General features: G+C 34.6%; 1 protein-coding gene across 5 annotated transcripts in view; it reads right to left on the minus strand.

Moving 5' to 3' along the window:
* Positions 1-19286, minus strand: part of Csmd3 (CUB and Sushi multiple domains 3) — a 1165720-nt gene that overhangs the window by 550975 nt on the left and 595459 nt on the right. For all 5 annotated transcript variants that reach the window (XM_021216672.2, XM_029547950.1, XM_029547951.1 and 2 more), the window contains one exon: positions 16209-16321. In XM_021216672.2, the coding sequence (XP_021072331.1) occupies positions 16209-16321 (113 nt within the window). The remainder of the gene's footprint in view (positions 1-16208; positions 16322-19286) is intronic.

The following is a 19286-nucleotide window of genomic DNA, read 5'->3' on the forward strand; positions in this document are numbered from 1 at the left end:
GTTAGTTCATATTATTGTTCCACCTATAGGGTTGCAGACCCCTTCAGCTCCTTGGGTACTTTCTCTAGCTCCTCCATTGGGGACCCTGTGTTCCATCCAGTAGCTGGCTGTGAGCATCCTGAACTTCTTAAGGCTGTAAGCTAGATGCAATTTAAACATCTTTCTCAAAGTACTACCATTATATGCTCCTTGCCATGATGGACTGATGCTACCTGACTGAGGATGGTTGTGAACAACTGCTTCAAACTCCTTCCACCACAATGTCATTTCCATGGTGAACTATACACTTGGATTAAGCTAAAATCAACTTTTTTCCTGAAGATTGCTGTATAGATACTTTGTTGCACTAATAAGACAAGTAACTAATACATAATTGGTCATTTCTATTTTATTTTACTCAGTGTCTTTTAATGACTATATATTTTAACATATATAGTCCAATTAGTCCATTTTTGGCTTGTATAGTATCTGCTTTAAGGACTGTAACAAAATGTCTTATTACTAGGTATTCAGACAAGCAAAATTTTACACTCTAAATGTTGGGAAAACTCGGTTCAGGATACCCTCATGGTGAGACTCTGCTAGGGTCTTTCCAAGATTTCCAGTGGTCATTTTATTTTCCTGTTCATATATGGAAAAAGGAAAAGAATGACATACTGCTTTTCCCTAGAGATTTTTCTTAATCTTTTATTTAATTCAGCAAGTGAACTCTCAAATTTGTAAGATATTTTATATAATATCAATTCTTCTATATTTCTTCAGAGAAAGTTTATAGGTACTAATAATAGTGGCTGTGGGAAGATGTCATTTTATGCTTTAATAAATCCCTTTTCTATAGATTCTTTTCCTCTCATGTGGAACAAAGTAAAGAAATCAGAAGAAAACTACATTAATTAGAAAAAACCCACTCCCAAAAAGAACAATACCATAATTAAGCTCATCTGAAATTAATTACTTCTCCAAACAGCCTTCTCCAAATTATATTATATTGCAGGTTGGGATTCTAGGTTTTTTTTTTGGGGGGGAATAGATAATAGTAAATAGATACTATAATATTAAGGAGAAATATTCAATTAATAACATATCATAATCTGAATTATGTGTAACATGTGGGATAGCATATGTTGATTATTATGTGTGAAGAGCATTTGACTACCTAGTTATTTCAAGACCATTAAAATAAAATAATTTTAAGTAGATTTATTAGCTCCTTTCTTACAAATCAACTGATTACATATAATTAAGTTAAATTGTAGGTTATTAGCCACAAAACCTTTAAAGGAGAAAAATTAATAAAATATTCACATATGTTTCTATTAGTCCATGTGATTTGAGTGATAACTAAGTAACTCGGCCTTAGCATCCTAATTAATTATGTAAGAACAAAATAATTAGTGCTACTCTCAAAACATTTTAATCAATCTCATGCTTTGAGGACAAACTTAATGATGCCATAACTTAATTCAATAACATTAAAACACCAGTGCTAAAATTAATAGATATTTGACCAAAATGGATTTATATTGCTAGTAGAAGGGAGTTAAGGAGTTCTTATACTTAAAAAAAGATAACAAAATATATTAAAATGAATTCACATACAAATGGTATTTTTGTAGGGTCACGGTATAATCCTATGCCCATATTAATACAATTTTAAAAGAAAAATATATTTGTAAGCCTTGAACTATAATATATACAATGTATCTTATGAGATAAAAGAATTAAAGAGAAAATGAGTCTATATCCTACCTCACTTTATTTGAATTGTCAAGTACAGAAATTTAATAACTGTAACTTAAATATAGTGTCATTTGAATTGAAGTCAAAAGTTTCCTTCATCAAGAGCTAAATTTACTAGTTTAAGCTATGTCCATAACACTTCACTTTTCTTTGCTATTGACAGTTTCTTCTTTGTCTCGGTAGCCATTTATTGACATAAAATAATAAAAGTTGACCCTCTGTAGCACCAAGTGAAATGACCCTTACTATTAACAACCACAGAAAAGACCTTTTCTTTCAAACAGAATCTATATCAATTGCCCAGGACCTTATATGATAACTGTATCAAAGGGAATTTAGCCAAATTCTATAGAGCTTTGAAGAACAGGGAAAGATGAGGGTCAACAGAACCCAGAGTGGTTTCAGCCAACAGAACAAAGGGGAAGGGTTTCTGCTGAGCAAGGAAAAGTAGATACCAGTAAGAAAAGAAGAAATTTATCCCTTGGGATTATCATATACTCCTAAACTTTCAGGGTAACACAGCTTCACCACAGTTTTAAAAAATAATTTGTTATTATACTTAAAGTGCCTATATATCAAAAAACTACTTTCTGAAAAATATTTTTACAAATATAATCTTCATTAATAAACAAGAAATCTCAATAACTTATTAAGAATAAAAAAGTAAATTTTTTTCATTTAAATAGTAATATTCAGATAGATTTATACTTAAAACCCTTCTGTTCTTAATGATATGTCACTTCTACTCAGTTAAGCAGTCATAACAATAGACTATTTGGGGTTATTTTTGTAATTTTTTCACAAGTCACAAATTTGCTTAAAGATGCTAGCACAAACAAAAAATCATTCTTCAAATTCGTAAATTCAATTAATGACAAAATGTTATGCAATATATCAATAAGTTGACCTAATATTTAAAAAAGAACTTTTGTGAAGAGTGGGAACTAAGTATTAAGAAACTTCTCATAATGGGACAGGTGACTATAAAGAGGAGAAAGGAAGCTACATTGATAGTATTTGAGGGTCTGGTGAAATGATTGAGTTTGTCAAATTCCTGCTACACAAGTAAGAGAATAGAGGTCAGATCACAAGCCACTATGAAAAAAACCAGGCACAGCCTTGATTGTCAATAGCAAAAAATGCTGTAGGATAGACAAGATGCATCAACGTGTCCATTTCATGGGTCAAAGAGTCTACAAAATCAGTGAGCTCAAATTTCTGAGACCATACCTCAAAAAATATGCTATTGAGATAATGAGTAAAAAAAAATTCAGTGATCTACTCTCCTCATACATGAGCATTCATATTCACAGTGTATACATGAACACATAAGGGCGACTCATACATAAACATACAATACCTATAAGCACAAAGACTGAAAAGATTATTATTTTTTTAGATGGAGACTCTTTTCAACATATTCTTGATCACTGTGTTAAATGCTTGAATAATAAAGGCCTAGCCATCAAAATAAAAGAGGGAAATGCCAGTTCTAATCATTTTTTATTTAATGGATTTTGATTTCTAGTCTGCTTGAATAACAGCTGTAATGTTATGACTTTGAGAGTGAAGACATATGTCCTGAGATAACTGGAAATGACTGAAGGGACTGCCTAACTTCCTGATGACAACGTGAAGCAAGCACCCGACATCGGCAACTACACTTCTACAGACAATGTCACTTTGTAATTATAAAATCGTGTATCCTTGAGCCATTATTAGTTGGATTTTCTGCAACTTACTATGATTTCCTAACTATGGTCTACTATCCTAAAAAAATGTAGCAATGAAATCACTACTAATAATCTTTTTCTATATTCATAGATTAGTGGATTGCTTAACCATCACTTGAGAAGGTTCCTCTTGTAGCAGATGGGAACAGATACAGAGACCCACAGTTGGATATTAAGCAGGAAATGAAAAGCCTTGGAACACTAAGCAATACATGGGGCATCTCTATCACATCCTTCTCAGGGTTATAGAACCCTGTGGAAGACAAGGCAGAAACTGGACCTCTAAATTAACAACTATAATCCACATATGAACTCATAGAGCCTGAGCCAGCATACAATGGGCCTGCATGAGTGTGTGTCAGATGGGATCCTAGAGTTGAAAGGAGATGTGGACACATGCCCGGATCCCTAACCCAGAAGCAATCTACAGTCGATAATTACTTATAAGGGAAATTTAGATTCCTCCGAGGTAGTTTCTCTGAGTAATCAAACTACTAATATGGGTCGGATACATGCAACATCTTTGAGAGACCGTGTCTCACTATGTTTTGACAGTGTTCTTAAATGATTTTTACTTTTACTTTTTCATTTTACAGGTATATTATGTCTTTCACTTGAGACATTGAAAAAAACAACAACAGCTGAGTACTATAAAAAAGAGCAAAATTTTTAATATAAAATAATAGAATTAATAGAGTCTAGAAGAAAATATTATGATAGTTGATATACCAAGGATGACTGATTCTTATGTGCTCTTTAAGTGCATATATTTGATGAAACTAAAAGACTGCTTGATGTTCTTGCTAAAAAGGAGAATCTGGCAGTTGTATGCCAAATACCTCTTATTAATTTTTCCAGAGAAAAATTATCTAGAAATCAAGTAGACTTAATAAAATGTTTTTGGATGTGCTGCCTATGATGCATAGATAAGAATGAGGGATATGATAAGATTTATTCTTCAAAATAGGTCATAGATTCATACACCAAGGTAGCACCATGATTTTCTAGTTTTCCACATGAAATATATGACTTCATATTTCAACGTGAAAGAGAATACCAATGATGTTATGTGTTGGTTGGAATCATGTTGGGCACTGTCTTTTAATTTGTCTTTTATGTTAGTTGTTAATATCAATGGTTGGTTATTGTACTTGTAACTAAACCTATAACCTGATGCATGATAGGCAAGCACTCTTGTCACTCAGTCATACCCAAAGACACTCTTTTATTTTTCAGATTTTATTTAGACACAATTAATGTCTAACTTGAACATGGACGACACTTCACTGTGTAGTTCATATAGAAATTGAACCTACAATTCCCTTATTTCATGATATAGAATTGCTGGCATTAAAGAGATGTATTACTAGGCCTGCATACTTCATATTTTGCAATAATGGACTCCCACTTCAACAAGAAAGAGATGTAAAGCAAGTAGTTAAAAGAACACACATGGTATATACTCACTAATAAATAGATATTATCCCCAAACCTCATAATAACCACAATACACCCCACAAACCATATGAAGCTAATGAAGAAGGAAGACCAAAATGTGGATGTTTTGATCTTACATAGAAGGGGGTAAAAAATAATCACAGGAGATAAAGGGATGGAGGGACCTTAGAGGAAATGAGGGGGGAAGGGGGCAAAAGGGGAAGGGTAGGATCAGTTATGGAAAGGGACAGGAGAGAAGGATGAAGGGTCAGGAAATTGAATAGAAATATGAAACAGTCAGGAAAGGGGAACTGAGGGTAACCACTACTCAAGATACATTATGAAAAACAGAAGAAAACCAAGAAGGATGGCCATTGTGTGGATACTTCATTCCTCCTTAGAATAAGGAACAAAATACTCATGAAAGGATATAGGTACAGAGACAAAATTTAGAGNTAAGATGAAAGGATGGACTATCCAGAGACTACCCCATTCGGGAGTCCATCCCATCATCAGCCACCAAACCTAGATACTAATGCTCATGCCAACAAGATTCTGCTGAAGGGACCCTGATATTGTGGCCTCTTGTGAGGCTATGCCAGTGCCTGGCAAACACAGAAGTGGATGCTCACAGCCAGCTATTGGATGGAACACAGGGTTGCCAATGGAGGAGCTAGAGAAAGTACCCAAGGAACTTAAGGGGGCTGCAACCCTGTAGGTGGAACAACAATATTAACTAACCAGTACCCCCTGAGTTTGTGTCTCTAGCTGCATATGTAGCAGAAGATGGCCTAATCAGCCATCATTGGGTAGAGAGGCCCCTTGGTCTTGCAAACTTTATATGACGCAGCACAAGGCAAGGCCTTGGCCAAGTAGTGGGAGTGGGTGGGTAGGGGAGCAGAGGTGGGGGGAGGGCATAGGAAACTTTCGGGATAGCATTTGAAATGTAAATAAAGAAAATAATTAATAATTAAAAAAAAAAAAGAAAGTCCCAGGTGTCAGGGAAGCAAGGGGCTCTCAGGACCTAAGGAGATGATATTAGTTGAAATACCCAAGAAACAGGAGAGAGAACATGTAGAGACCACCTCCAATAGATAGGTACAGCCCCCAAGATGAGGGATGGGGCCACCATCCATCTCAAAAATTTTGGTACAGAACTGTTATTGTATATGGCAAATGCAGGGCCAAAAATAATTAAGAAGAGACTGAAGGAAAAGCCATCTAGAGACTGCTCTCCTAGGGATCCATCCTATCTGGAGACACCAAACCTCTACACTGTTGCTGATCCTAAAAGGTGGTTGCTGATAAGAGCCTGGTATGGCTGCCCGCTGAGATGTTCTGCCAGGGCTTACCTGACTAATACAGATGCAGATACAGCCAACTATCAGACTGAACCCAGGGACCCCAAAGAAAGAGCAGGGGAAGGACTGAAGGAGCTAAAGGGAATTATAAACTAATAGGAAGAACAATATAAACTAACCAGACCACCCAGAGCTCCCAGGGACTAAACCACCAACCAAAGAGCTTATATTGTTGTTCCACCTATAGTTTGGAGCTAAGATGAAAGGATGGACCATCCAGAGACTGCCCCACCCGGGGTTCCATCTCATAATCAGCCACCAAATGCAGACACTATTGCATATGCCAGCAAGATCTTGCTGAAAGGACATTGATATAGCTATCTCTGTGAGGCTATGCCAATGCCTGGCAAATATAGAAGTGGATGCCCACAGTCATCTATAGGATAGAGCACAGTACCCCCAGAGCTCGTGTCTCTAGCTGCATATATAGCAGAAGATGGCCTAGTCAGCCATCGTTGGGAAGAGATACCCCTTGGTCTTGCAAACTTTATATGTCCCATACAGGGGAATGCCAGGGCCAAGAAGTGGGAGTGGGTGGGCAGCGGAGCAGGGCAGGGGGAGGGTATAGGGGACATTCGTAATAGCATTTGAAATGTAAGTGAAGAAAATATCTAATAAAATAAGTTTTTAAAAAAATAGTATATATGGAGGGATCCATATCTACCTTATCTAGAATCAGTGGGCCATAGGGCCCTTGGTCCTGTGGTGGCTTGATGCCCAAGCATAGGGTGATGCTAGAATGGGGAGGCAGGAGTGGGTAGGTTGAAACTGCCCTCATAGGGGCAAAAGGGAGGATGATGGGATGGAGGGTTTGCATAAGGGAAACCGGGAAGGGGGATATCATTTGAAATGTAAATGCATAAAATAATTAATACAAATTACAAATCTATAATAAAATATTATTTATTTAATACTAAAAATCAGTAAGTTATTCCTGATATAAAAGGAATAATTTTCAAGAGCATGTAAACAGGTAGATAATATCTCTAGAAAAGTATAACTCTGATAGCTATTGAAAATATTAATGTAGAACTTGATTAGATGTCAAACAATTTAAAATGATAACTTTACATTTAGGTTTAGAAAATTTTCCTTATTTTGTATTTCTACAGAGAATAAATATCTCTTGTTCCAGTAGACCTCTTAAAACCTTATTTGATGGATATTTTTTCTGCCCCCTTATCATTTACCTGTTACATAGAAGAGCTGCTGATTTTTTTTTTTGAGTTAATTTCATATCCAGTCATTTCTCTGAAAATGTTTATCAGCTGTAGAAAGTTCCCTGGTGGAATATTTAAGGTCACTAATGTATACTATCTTAACATCTTTGACATCTGCCTTTCAAATTTATATCTTTCCTTGATTTTCTTTAGCTGTCCTATTGCTTTAGTTAAAACTTCAAGTACTATACTGAATAGTGATGGAGACTGGACAGCCTTTTCTAGTACCTTGTTTTAGTGTAACTGCTTTAAGTTTCCCTCCATTCAATTTGATGTTGACTGTAGGCTTGCTGTAAATTGCCTTTATTATGTTTATTCCTTGTATTCTGGATCTTTCTGACCTCTTATCAAGAAAGGGTGTTGGATTTTGTCAAAGGCTTTTTTATTATCTAATGAGATATTCATGTGTATTTTTCTATGAATTTGTTTAAATGGTGGATTACACTGACATATTATCATATGTTGAACAGTACCATCCTCTCTGGGATGAAGCCTATGACTCATCTAGCTTGAATCCCATGCCATGAGAGGGAGGCCACCCTTGACACTGCCTGGAGGTCCAGGACCCAAATGTGGGATATCCCAGAGATCTAGGCAAGAACCAAGGAACTGAGGAAAAAAGTCAATGAAATCATTCCTAATGATCTGCAATACTCATAGATTGCTGCCTAGCCCAATTGCCATCAGAAAGGTTTACCCAGCAACTGACAGAAACAGATACGAGAATCACAGACAAACATTAGATTGTACTTGGGTAAGTCGTAGAAGTTGAGGAGAACAGATTGTAGGAGACAAAGAGGTCAAAGATACCATAAGAAAACCCACAGAATCAATTAATCTGGGTTCCTAGTGGCTCACAGAAACTGACCCAACAACCAATGAGCTTACACTGCACTGACCTAGCCCCCCTGCATAGCTGCTACAGTTGTATAGTTTGGTCTCTTTGTGAGACTCCTAATAGTGGAAGCAGAGGCTGTCTCCGACTCTTTTATCACCATTTGGGATCCTTTCTTTCAAGTTGGTTACCTAGTCCAACCTTAATAGGAGAGGAGGTGCCTAGTCTTACTGCAACTGAATGTGCCATAGCTGGCGGATATTCATGGATTGTCTCCACTTTTCTGAAGGGAAATAGAAGTAGTTGTGGGAGAATATCTAAGGTAAAATAGGGGGAGAGGAGGGACGGAAACACTGTTTGAGATGTAAAAATGAAAGAAAGAAGGAAAGGAAGGAAGGAAGCAAGGAAGGAAGGATAAAGGAAAGAAAGAGAGAGGAAGGACAGAAGGAAAGAAGGAAGAAAGACAGACAAAATGAATACTTTCATCAAGTAGGCATTTTATAGTAAAGTTTTTAGTTCTATTAAAACTTAGCTTTGAATTAAAAACTGTAACTATATAATTTCCAAACTCTCGCTATCAATCCATTTTATCACCAGCATGAGTCCTAATTAGTAAAAGACTTAGATTTAAACAAAGAATGTCATTTCTACTCATCAGATGTTCACTGAGGCAAGGGACACTGAGTTCACTTCAAACCATAAAAATTAATGAATCTAAATATTTAAAAAATCAGCCATTTTTAATGAAACTATCCCATTTTAAAATTATGGGTCATTCCACAAAACCAACTGGCATCATCAAAATTTCAAGCTCTCACCATGCACTTTAGTTAAAAGCTATTTCAAAATTTAGATGTCTAAATAAATTTAAACAACTGCTAAGATTTATAGAAATATAGAGGTTTTGAGGCCACAGTCTATAAACACATAATGTACTATTCAAAGTGATAGACATATTATCTCCCAAAACTCCCAAAACCTGATCCTTGTCAACTATATTATCTATAGTATAGCTGTGAAATTATCAGACATTTGAAGGGTGATAGTAATTGTATCAGAAGAACATACATTTGCTTATAAAAGTAAGTGATTTTTTACCACCAGTTCATGCTCTTGAAGAATACTCCCATATAACTAAATATGAATAAAGTAGCTTAATGTCTAATTTCTAAAAGGAGATATTATGAGGTCTAGAACCCTAGAAGTGTTACATTTAGAAGAATCAGATAATTCTCAACGACATTTTTAAAATCATAATTTCCTATCGAAAATGTGTTAGATTTCTGCCATGTGTGTGAACTGCATGTGCACATGTTATGTTTTTATGTATCTGATGATATAATGGGTCATTATAAATTTAACATGGCTCTGTTAGTATTCCCCAAGTTATTGACAATGGCTAGCATCTGCAGCACATGCTTCTAAAACTCTTTCAAGTTCACCTTGGATGTAATAGTAGATAATAGAAGACAGCATGAAGTTAGCAAAGTTAAACGTGTGTCTCTGTTCTGCGGTAGGTTAATGAGCTATACTTGTTGACTCATTCATTTGTCCTTCATTCATATACACTATGAATAATGGCATGCTCACATTTGTGAAAGAATGGCTTCAGTTATTGCACAAAGTAAAGTTCTTATTATTATAACGCTTACATCTTAGGCATTTCACATGTAATAAGTGAGTAATAATTCTCACCTCTTGCAATTTTAATGAAATCTAGTGAGGTAATTTAGGGAAAAAGATTGAGACATACAAGAACCTGGATAAATATTCATTATCCTTTGATAATTCTTCATGTTTCAAAGATTAAGATGAAAATACTTCTCCAAAGTCATGCACTGTTAATAGAGACTAATATGGCCATTAGGTAGAACTCTTTTTGTTTGCTTCCTGTTTTGTTAGTATGTATTAGAAAAAATTACAATAGAAAAATAAACAAACAGAATTCATATTTCTAAGGCCATTGGGGAAAGATAAACAAAGATTTTATTTTTTAGATTTTTTTAGTGATGTATCTTGAATAATGGTTTAAGTAAGGCATTACTCATTAACTCAGTTTAAGATACTTAGATATTATTGATTACAGAAAAATATATTTAACTTCTAATGGTTCTCGTGGGATTTTAGGCAATGCTTTTTAAATCAGTGTTCTGTGATTACACTTAAAAACTTTAAATTAGCCTTAGATACACACACACACACACACACACACACACACACACACACACACACTACATTTCTATTTTATTGATTGGAAACTTTTACTCTCATCTTGCACTTACCTGCTGCTTAAGATAAATCCACTTCTACCATGCTGTGGTGGCCTAAAATAGTTTGCCCTCCCACAGCCTCCATAGATTCATGTGTTTGAATGCTTGGCCCATAGGGATTGACACTATTTGGAGGTTTGACCTTGTAGAAGTAAGTGTGAGCTTATTAAAGAATGTGTATCACTGTGGGATCAGACTTTAAGGTCTCATATTCTCATTGTATGCCCAGTTTGGCTCAGAGTCTCTTTCTTTGCCTGCATATCAAATGTATGACTCTCAGCACCTACTCAAGCACCCTGTATGTCTACATGTTGCCATGCTTCATGCCATGAAGATAATGGACTATTTATTTGAACTGTAAGCCAACCCCAAATAAAGAGTTTTCCTTTATAAGAATTGCTGTAGTTATGCAGTCCCTTCACAGCAGTATAACCAATACACTTGTCCAAACAGCATCATATATTACAGGTTAATTCTAAAGTTTTGATATTTAAATCAGATATCCCAAGCAAATGTATTTAATTTTATACTCATAAACAGTCTTCATCTTATTATGTAGTATAACTCTTACAATGTTTTATCCCTCATTTTGATTGCTTTCCTACTTCATTTCTGTATCTCAGGAATATGAGAAGCAGTCTGGACATTTCTATTTCTCAAACTTAGAATTCGATTACACTATAAATTTGTAAAGACAATTTGTTTTAAGATGATGTTTTCTTCCGATTAAAGTTTTTCAACCTTTCTTTTTGGGTAATTTTATTGAACTAAATAGGAAACATAAGATCACACACACACACACACACACACACACACACACACACACAACACACAAACACACACACTTGTGCATACATGTGGTCCTTTTAATTTTTCATATGTAAGTTAAAAATAATATATGAGTAGAAGGTATGTTCCATTAGCAAAGTAAAGGGGGCAAGTCTTCCTATAGAGCCTATATCCTGTTGAGCCATATGTTCTTGGTCCCTATAACCATGTGAGTTCTTTCTTTTGAATAGGCCTGAAATGTAATTTAAAATTGACATATGTGCTGTCATTGTACAAGTGGGCATAGCATGCCAGGCCAGTAGTTATCATAATTCCAATGATTCACAGGTAGATGAAAGTGTTGATCAGTATTCTACACTGTCAACATGGCTAGTACTTTCTATCACTTTGAAGCTAGACAGTGTTGATGCTGTTTTCAGGTCAATAGCAGCTTTATTTCTCTGTATTACTCAAGTGTATGATGTCTTCAGAAGCAGTGTTTTATATTTATGCTCATTAGAGGCAATCAAGAACAATAGCAATAACCTACAGTAATTGGGAGTCTATGATAGTAGTAATCCACTCCCAGAACACAAATTTTATTTCTTTGTCTACTTTGTTTGTAGTGGAATTTTTGTCCCTTTTTAGGGTGACTGCATTATACCCACACATTACTACATCTTTTCACTCTTCAGCTTTATCTAAAACCTTCCTCTTGAAATATGTTAACACAGAGACCTACAACAAGTCACGGTGAATGTAGAAAATAACAAAATGCAGAATCTCAGCTTTAAATTTGACATCAATATTAGAACCAGTCCTTTCAAAGTCAAGGGATCATTTTGGAATAAGAAGTAGTGGATAGCTACACGTTAATAGTGTTTACCAGAAACAACATTACGGACATATGAATTCATAGTTGATATGAGAGTATGACTAAGTTCTGACCAAGCTAAAGCAGATAAAATGCTAGGATGAACAGGTTAAAGAGAACACTTGGTCAAAAAGTACCACCCTTAGATGAGGTGCTATTGGAAATTGATAGCTTGGAGAAAAGGAATTTTGTTTGATTGTTTATTTGTTTCTTGCATTAATGTGTGACTCTTGATAGTTAGACTACACACCAGTGGATGGCCTCACACCCAGATGTTGCCAAGATAATAAGTTGTTCTCCAAAAACTGACAACAAAACCCCATTGCTGAAGATAATTTCCATAAAACTCATTGATTATGGAGAGGTAAAATTAGTAGCTTCATCTTTTCATTCTTGAGTCTTTGGTATAGGAAAGTACTCTACAGGCTACCAAAAGATAAACATAAACATCAAAACAGCTACAAAACTTTGATCAACAATGCTGTCCTTCCTACAAAACATACTAGGGCACAGGTAGAATAAAGCTTATAAGTGCAACCAACATCTGATTTTACTTCATACCCATTTTATAAGATAGAACTCATATCTGATACCATTTTGATGATTGAGAACCAAAGACTAGATAGCTAAGAGGTCTATCTTACAACAAAATATTACTGATCTTTTAAAAAAAATGGGTGGTTAAATGACTCCTACTGATAATTTGTTATACTTATAAATCAGCGCCTTATGCAGCTTTCATCAGAAACCTCCTCTTGTAGCAAATGGGAACAAATACAGAGGTACACCACTAGAAATTATACAATGAGAGAGGGGAGATCTTGAAACACATGACTCTAAATGGGAGGTCTTCATCAAATCCCTTCCCTTGAAGTATAGGAACCTCTTGATAAATGAAGCAGAAGGAATAGAGGAGAACAAGGCCCTCTAAATTATCTGAGCAAAGCTCATGTGAACTCACAGAGACTGATGAAGCAAGTGTAGGTTGACATTTGTTTGCACCAGGTCATCTGTCTAAATATTATAGCTTTCAGCTTAGTAATTTCATCCTGAATATGTGAAAGACAAGGTTTCTGATTCTACTGCTTTCTCTTAGGCTCTTTTCCTTCAGTTCGTTTGCCTTTTCCAAATTCAATATGATATTTTAAATTTCATCTTATGATATTTTATGTTGTTATATTGTGTTTTTATCTCTTTGAAGTCTATTCTTTTCTACTGAAAAAAAAATAAAAAGGAGCGGATCCACAAGGGAGGGGGAATTACAGAGTAATTCAGAGGAATTGACTAAAGGAAACTGAAATCCAAATATATTGTATGAGAAAGTAATCTACTTTCAATAAAAGGAGCAGGGGAATGTATACCTCCTGGAAGATAGACTGAACTTCAGTGGATGGGCTCATACCAAAATGTATGGCAGTACTAACTAGAATGCACAAATATAAAACAAACAATCAAAAAAAAAAAAAACCACCCAAGTGTACAAAGATTTTGTGTATGTGAAATGATAGGGTATTAATCAAATAAGTTAGCAGGGTTGTAACTATAATAAAAACAATCAATGAAATTCTCAAAAAATTAGCCCTTTAAAATACAAATGTTATACTCTTAAAAAAGGCTGTGTGTAAGTTGAGTTGTGTATCTAATGCTATCACATACACAGAGGAGATATTTAGATGAAATCTGAAAGGATTTTAGCAGATGTTCCTTTAGAACCAACATACTACTCCATAGAGACTATGGTAATTATAAACATGTTTTAGAAGAAGAGGCTGCTACTACACTACAAAATTTGGAACTATGTAGAATGAACTATGTTTTTAGTTTGAACTCAGTTTATATAATAGAGAATTCGAAGGATATTTTTCACTGTAGAAAATATCACAGGAAAACAGACTTTTAAAAAACATTTTATTTTATGTATATTATATATACAGGAAAATCATTTGTTCAGCCTCAATAGAATGGATAGTCAGGGTGATGTAGCTGGATGCTTGTTAATGGGAATATAAGGATGGTTTTACACACACACACACACACACACACACACACAATGGTCTGGTTACATAGTTGTTTTTATAGTGCTTTTCAAAGACAATAAGTGGTCATTTGTGAAAGTAAACTTAAAGTAGATACTAAAAAATGTTTTAACTTGATTCAAAGAGGGGTACACAAAGTAATGGGTTAAAATAAGAACAAAGTCATATAGAATCTAGATTGTATCCAAAGACACAGTAATAAATACAGGAATAACATATACTCTTGTTAAATCAGAATTTGGAGACAAGGATAAAGGGAAAAAATTGGGAAATCTCCCTTTACAATGAGTAGGATAGAGTGGAAAAAACTGGATGGAAGTATGGGGAAAAGACACAGTAAACTTTTAGCTAGAATTTCTTGGACTGATTTCAGATGCATCTTACCTGTGTATATTTATGCATGAATTCTTATGTAGATTTTTAATCTTGAAAGGGAAAGTGTCTGGCTTTATATCCAACAACATATTCAGTAATTGAAATATACACAGATTCTTAGAATAACTTTTAAGCACTATTATTGAATCCCAAAGAAAATGAGAATAAAATAGTGCCAATTTTGGCTCCTTTACTCGGAATCTCTACCCTTGAACAGCAGCACAGAAGAGAATTCTAGAAAGGTCGATAGAATCCCCCTGCCACTATAACCTCATTCTAAGTTTCAATACCTTTCTTGTTGAAGCATTGCTATTAATGATTAATATAGTTGCTGAGGTTTAACCAACTATAGATTTTATGACAAATATCTTTCACAGGGTTGGAAAAATGATGAAAAATTTAAGGAATGCGAGGATGCTTGCCTTGCTCCTCTATTTAAAGTGATAAGGAAAGGAAAGATCAAGTAAGCAATCCCAGCATAAGCTGAATATTTTTTCCATTTGTAAATTTGTTTCACTTATTTAGGAGGGATGCATATTTTAACTGCTACAGGAATGTATTTTAAATGATAGATAAGTGTTCATTTTTATTTAAATGGCATTTACACATATTTCTAGAACTCTTCAAATTAATATAGTACTAAATTTAGTTACAGATAAAAATTATAGAATTAATGTGTTATCCCAGACAACAACATGCATTCATTTCATATGTCCAGACACAAAGGAATGGCAGTGCTTCAAAAAGGAAGCTAATTAAAATTATTCACATTGTTAATTGATAAGATGGAGAATAATTACTTTACTACAATAGTAATAATAGATTCAAGATATGCAAAATTTATTAGTCTCATTCACATGTACCTTTCTGATTCATTTACATGTATTAATATTTACATATTTTTCATGTAGAATTATACCTTTACATACTATGCATATCATGTGTCTATATTGAGTGTAATAAAAATTCAGTAATGGTTCAAACGTTTCTTATTTAAACTGCATTTGTCTGAACTAAATGAAGCTGGAAGAGGTTTTACACTCATGTTATTAATTCTTATCCATATTACTGAGATGGGCATTAGTAATTTAAAAACACATCGAAGCCTCTGACTTATTTGAAAGTGAATCATAAAATTAACACTATACATTTTACCTCATATATTAAAACAAACAAGCACCCAAAAATTTGAGGGTTAAATTCATTTACAAATACTTTTAATCATTTCATAACAGCTGTTTTGTCAGGCAAATTATTTAAAGAGATTAAATTCATGTTCTGTTCTGTGAAAGGTTGGTATTCCAATATGACTAAACCATAGGATAAGACATGAGGTATGAAAACTGACATGTTTTAAAGGAAAACTTAATTTATTTAAAGATATGTAATAATCAACATCTATGGTGGTACAGAAAATGATTTCTTTTTAAATGTATTGTTCATTGAATTATAGAAAATACACTTTCCTTCACTTTGTAGATTCAATTAAACCAGAATTTAAAAGTATTCTTTGACTGTATTATGGTATCATAGTTTCTGCAGAAGAAATTCATTCTTACCTTTGTAGTTAACCTTGAAGCCAACAGATCCAACACTTTCATCTGTTTGAAGATGGAGCCACATTTGGCTTCTCATGCTCACTATCAGGTCTGGCACAAAGCTTCCAGTCAGCCTGAAAAAGAGATTGAAGAAGAAGAAAAAGATGGATTACTAAAGTACCCTCTGCATGCAAATTGTGAAAGAGATATCGTTCAATACATTCTATGTTAGAAAAAAATAAAACTGTCTAGCTTACACAGCTATGTACCCATATAACATAAGAGATAAAACACACAATTTAGTGATCAAGCTTTATAATTTAAAAGTACTATTTCATGTGTTTAACTAGGATAGATCTTTTATATCCCCAAGGCAAGCTTACCAGAGTATCAGGGAGCTTTATACTTCCCTTTGAACTAAAAAGGGAAAGTGGATCTATAAAGATCTTTAAGTATTTTTAGTCTCCAAAAAAATGTGTATATCGTTTTAATCTTTAAATTCTACAGAACTTTGTTGTAGATTTTCTTGAGAACTATCAAAATTTGTGCAAAGCAACAAATTTCCAAGTAATATACTCTGTAATTTTCATACTGAATACATGATGCTTTAACTAATTACTTTTATAGTCAGTGTTATAATGGATAAATTTATGTCAACTTGACAAAAGCTAATGTCAGCTGAGAGGAGGGAATCTCTATTAAGAAAACGTATCTATTAGATCTTAATTAGACATTGATGAGGGAGGGTCTAACCATTTTAGGGTGGTACAATCCTTGGGCTGGTAGCCCTGGGTTCCTGCTCAGGCTGAGCAAGTCATAAGGAGCAAGCAAGTAAACAACACTCCTCCATGGCTTTTGTATCAGCTCCTGCCTTCAGCTTCCTACCCTGTTTGTGTTCCCTTCCTGACTTCTGTTGATGATAAACTGTGATGTGAATGACACGCCAAATAAACCCTTTGCTCCCCACATTGCTATTGGTCATAGTGTTCATCACAGAAATAGCATTCCTTAACTAAGAGGGTGTGTGACGCATGTTCTATTGCTAATGACTTTATTTAAAAGAACTACCTTCCTATAAGACATACCATAACTGCCACTCCAAATGAATAATGCACATTCAGCAATGTGCTGTTTTTGAACTACTGAAAGGAAAAATAATTCATATTACTTCTCATTAAAAGTGTTGTATCATATAATTGAATAAGGGCCATGGGTTAAGCAAGGATGAAATCAAATGAGTAAATCAGAGATTGGGATTTGGTAGGAGATTCCATATAGAAGGAGAAATAAGGAAAGCAGACTTACTATAAATATTCATGTAGTGGTGGCGCATGTCTTTAATCCCAGCACTTGGGAGGCAGGGGCAGGCGGATTTCTGAGTTCGAGGCCAGCCTGGTCTACAAAGTGAGTTCCAGGACAGCCAGGGCTATACAGAGAATCCCTGTCTCAAAACAAGACAAAAAAATTCATGTTGTATCGATTCTCAATTTCATACAAAAAAAGTTAAGTTCTTCAAAAGAAGTCTCTTAATATTTGCCTGCTTTATTGCTAAGCCCACAAATATGGCTGCAGGAAAGAAAATGTAGATTCTTTTATTGATAACCAGGCATCCTCAGAGAGGATACAAATATGTCTTCTGTCTGGTTTGTATAATTTTACTAATCCAGATGAGGGCAACATAGATGATCATGTGCTTGACAGAGCCTGAAAATGACTGTAAATAACCCTACCCTTGAGACATCTACCAAACCCACAAAGGTGACATTTTAAATACTGCATTTTAAGTATAGTCACATCACCAAGGCCTGTATTTAGATAGATTGTGGAATTAAACACAAAGAAACTTATAAAATATTATGATATAATTATTGGCACATAAGTTTAAAAGGAACACTGTAGTGGAGATCATGAAAAATATTTCATTGTCTGAACTTTTTTGCTGCCTATGGGAAACCCACCCCAGGGACAAAGTCAGACACTATCATAGAGTAAAAGGCTGGAAAACAATTTTAAAAGTAAATGGTCCCAAGAAACAAGTTGGAGTAGCCATTCTAATATTGATTTAAATCGACTTTTAACCTAAAGTTATCAAAAAAGATAAGGAGAGATACTTCTTACTCATCAAAGGTAAAATTTACCAAGATGAACTCTCAATTCTGAACATCTATGCTCCAAATGCAAGGGCATCCACATTCATTAAAGAAACTTTGCTATAACTCAAAGTACACATTGCACCTCAAACAATAATAGTGGGAGCCTTCAATACCCCACTCTCATCAATGGACAGATCCTGGAAATAGAAACTAAACAGAGACATAGTGAAATTAACAGAAATTATGTAACAAATGGATTTAACAGTTATCTATAGAACATTTCATCCTAAAACAAAAGGATATACTTTTTTTCTCAGAACCTCATGGTACCTTCTCCCAAATCGACCATGTAATCGATCAAAAAACAGGCCTCAACAGATACAAAAATATTGAAATTATCCCATGCATCCTATCAGATCACCACAGACTAAGGCTGATCTTCAATAACAACGTAATAGGAAGCCCAAATACTGTGGAAGCTGAACAACACTCTACTCAATGATAACTTGGTCAAGGAAGAAATAAAGAAAGTGATTAAAGACTTTCTAGAGTTTAATGAAAATGAAGCAACAACATACCCAAACTTATGGGACACAATGAAAGTATCCCTAAGAGGAAAACACATAGCTCTGAGTGCTGCCAAAAGAAACTAGAAAGAGCATAGACTACCAGCTTGACAGCACACCTAAAAGCTCTAGAACAAAAGGAAGCAAATTTACCCTAGTGATCACCCAAGCAGAGTAGACAGCATGCATACTCAGGGCTGAAATCAACCAAGTGGACACAAAAAGAACTATACAAAGAATCAACCAAACCATGAGCTCTTTCTTTCTTTCTTTCTTTCTTTCTTTCTTTCTTTCTTTCTTTCTTTCTTTCTTTCTTTCTTTCTTTCTTTCTTTCTTTCTTTCTTTTTCTTTCTTTCTTTCTTCTTTCTTTCTTTCTTTCTTTCTTTCTTTCTTTCTTCTTTCTTTCTTTCTTTCTTTCTTTCTTTCTTTCTTTCTTTCTT

This window comes from Mus pahari, chromosome 17 (assembly GCF_900095145.1).
Source record: "Mus pahari chromosome 17, PAHARI_EIJ_v1.1, whole genome shotgun sequence".
Lineage (NCBI taxonomy): Eukaryota > Metazoa > Chordata > Mammalia > Rodentia > Muridae > Mus > Mus pahari.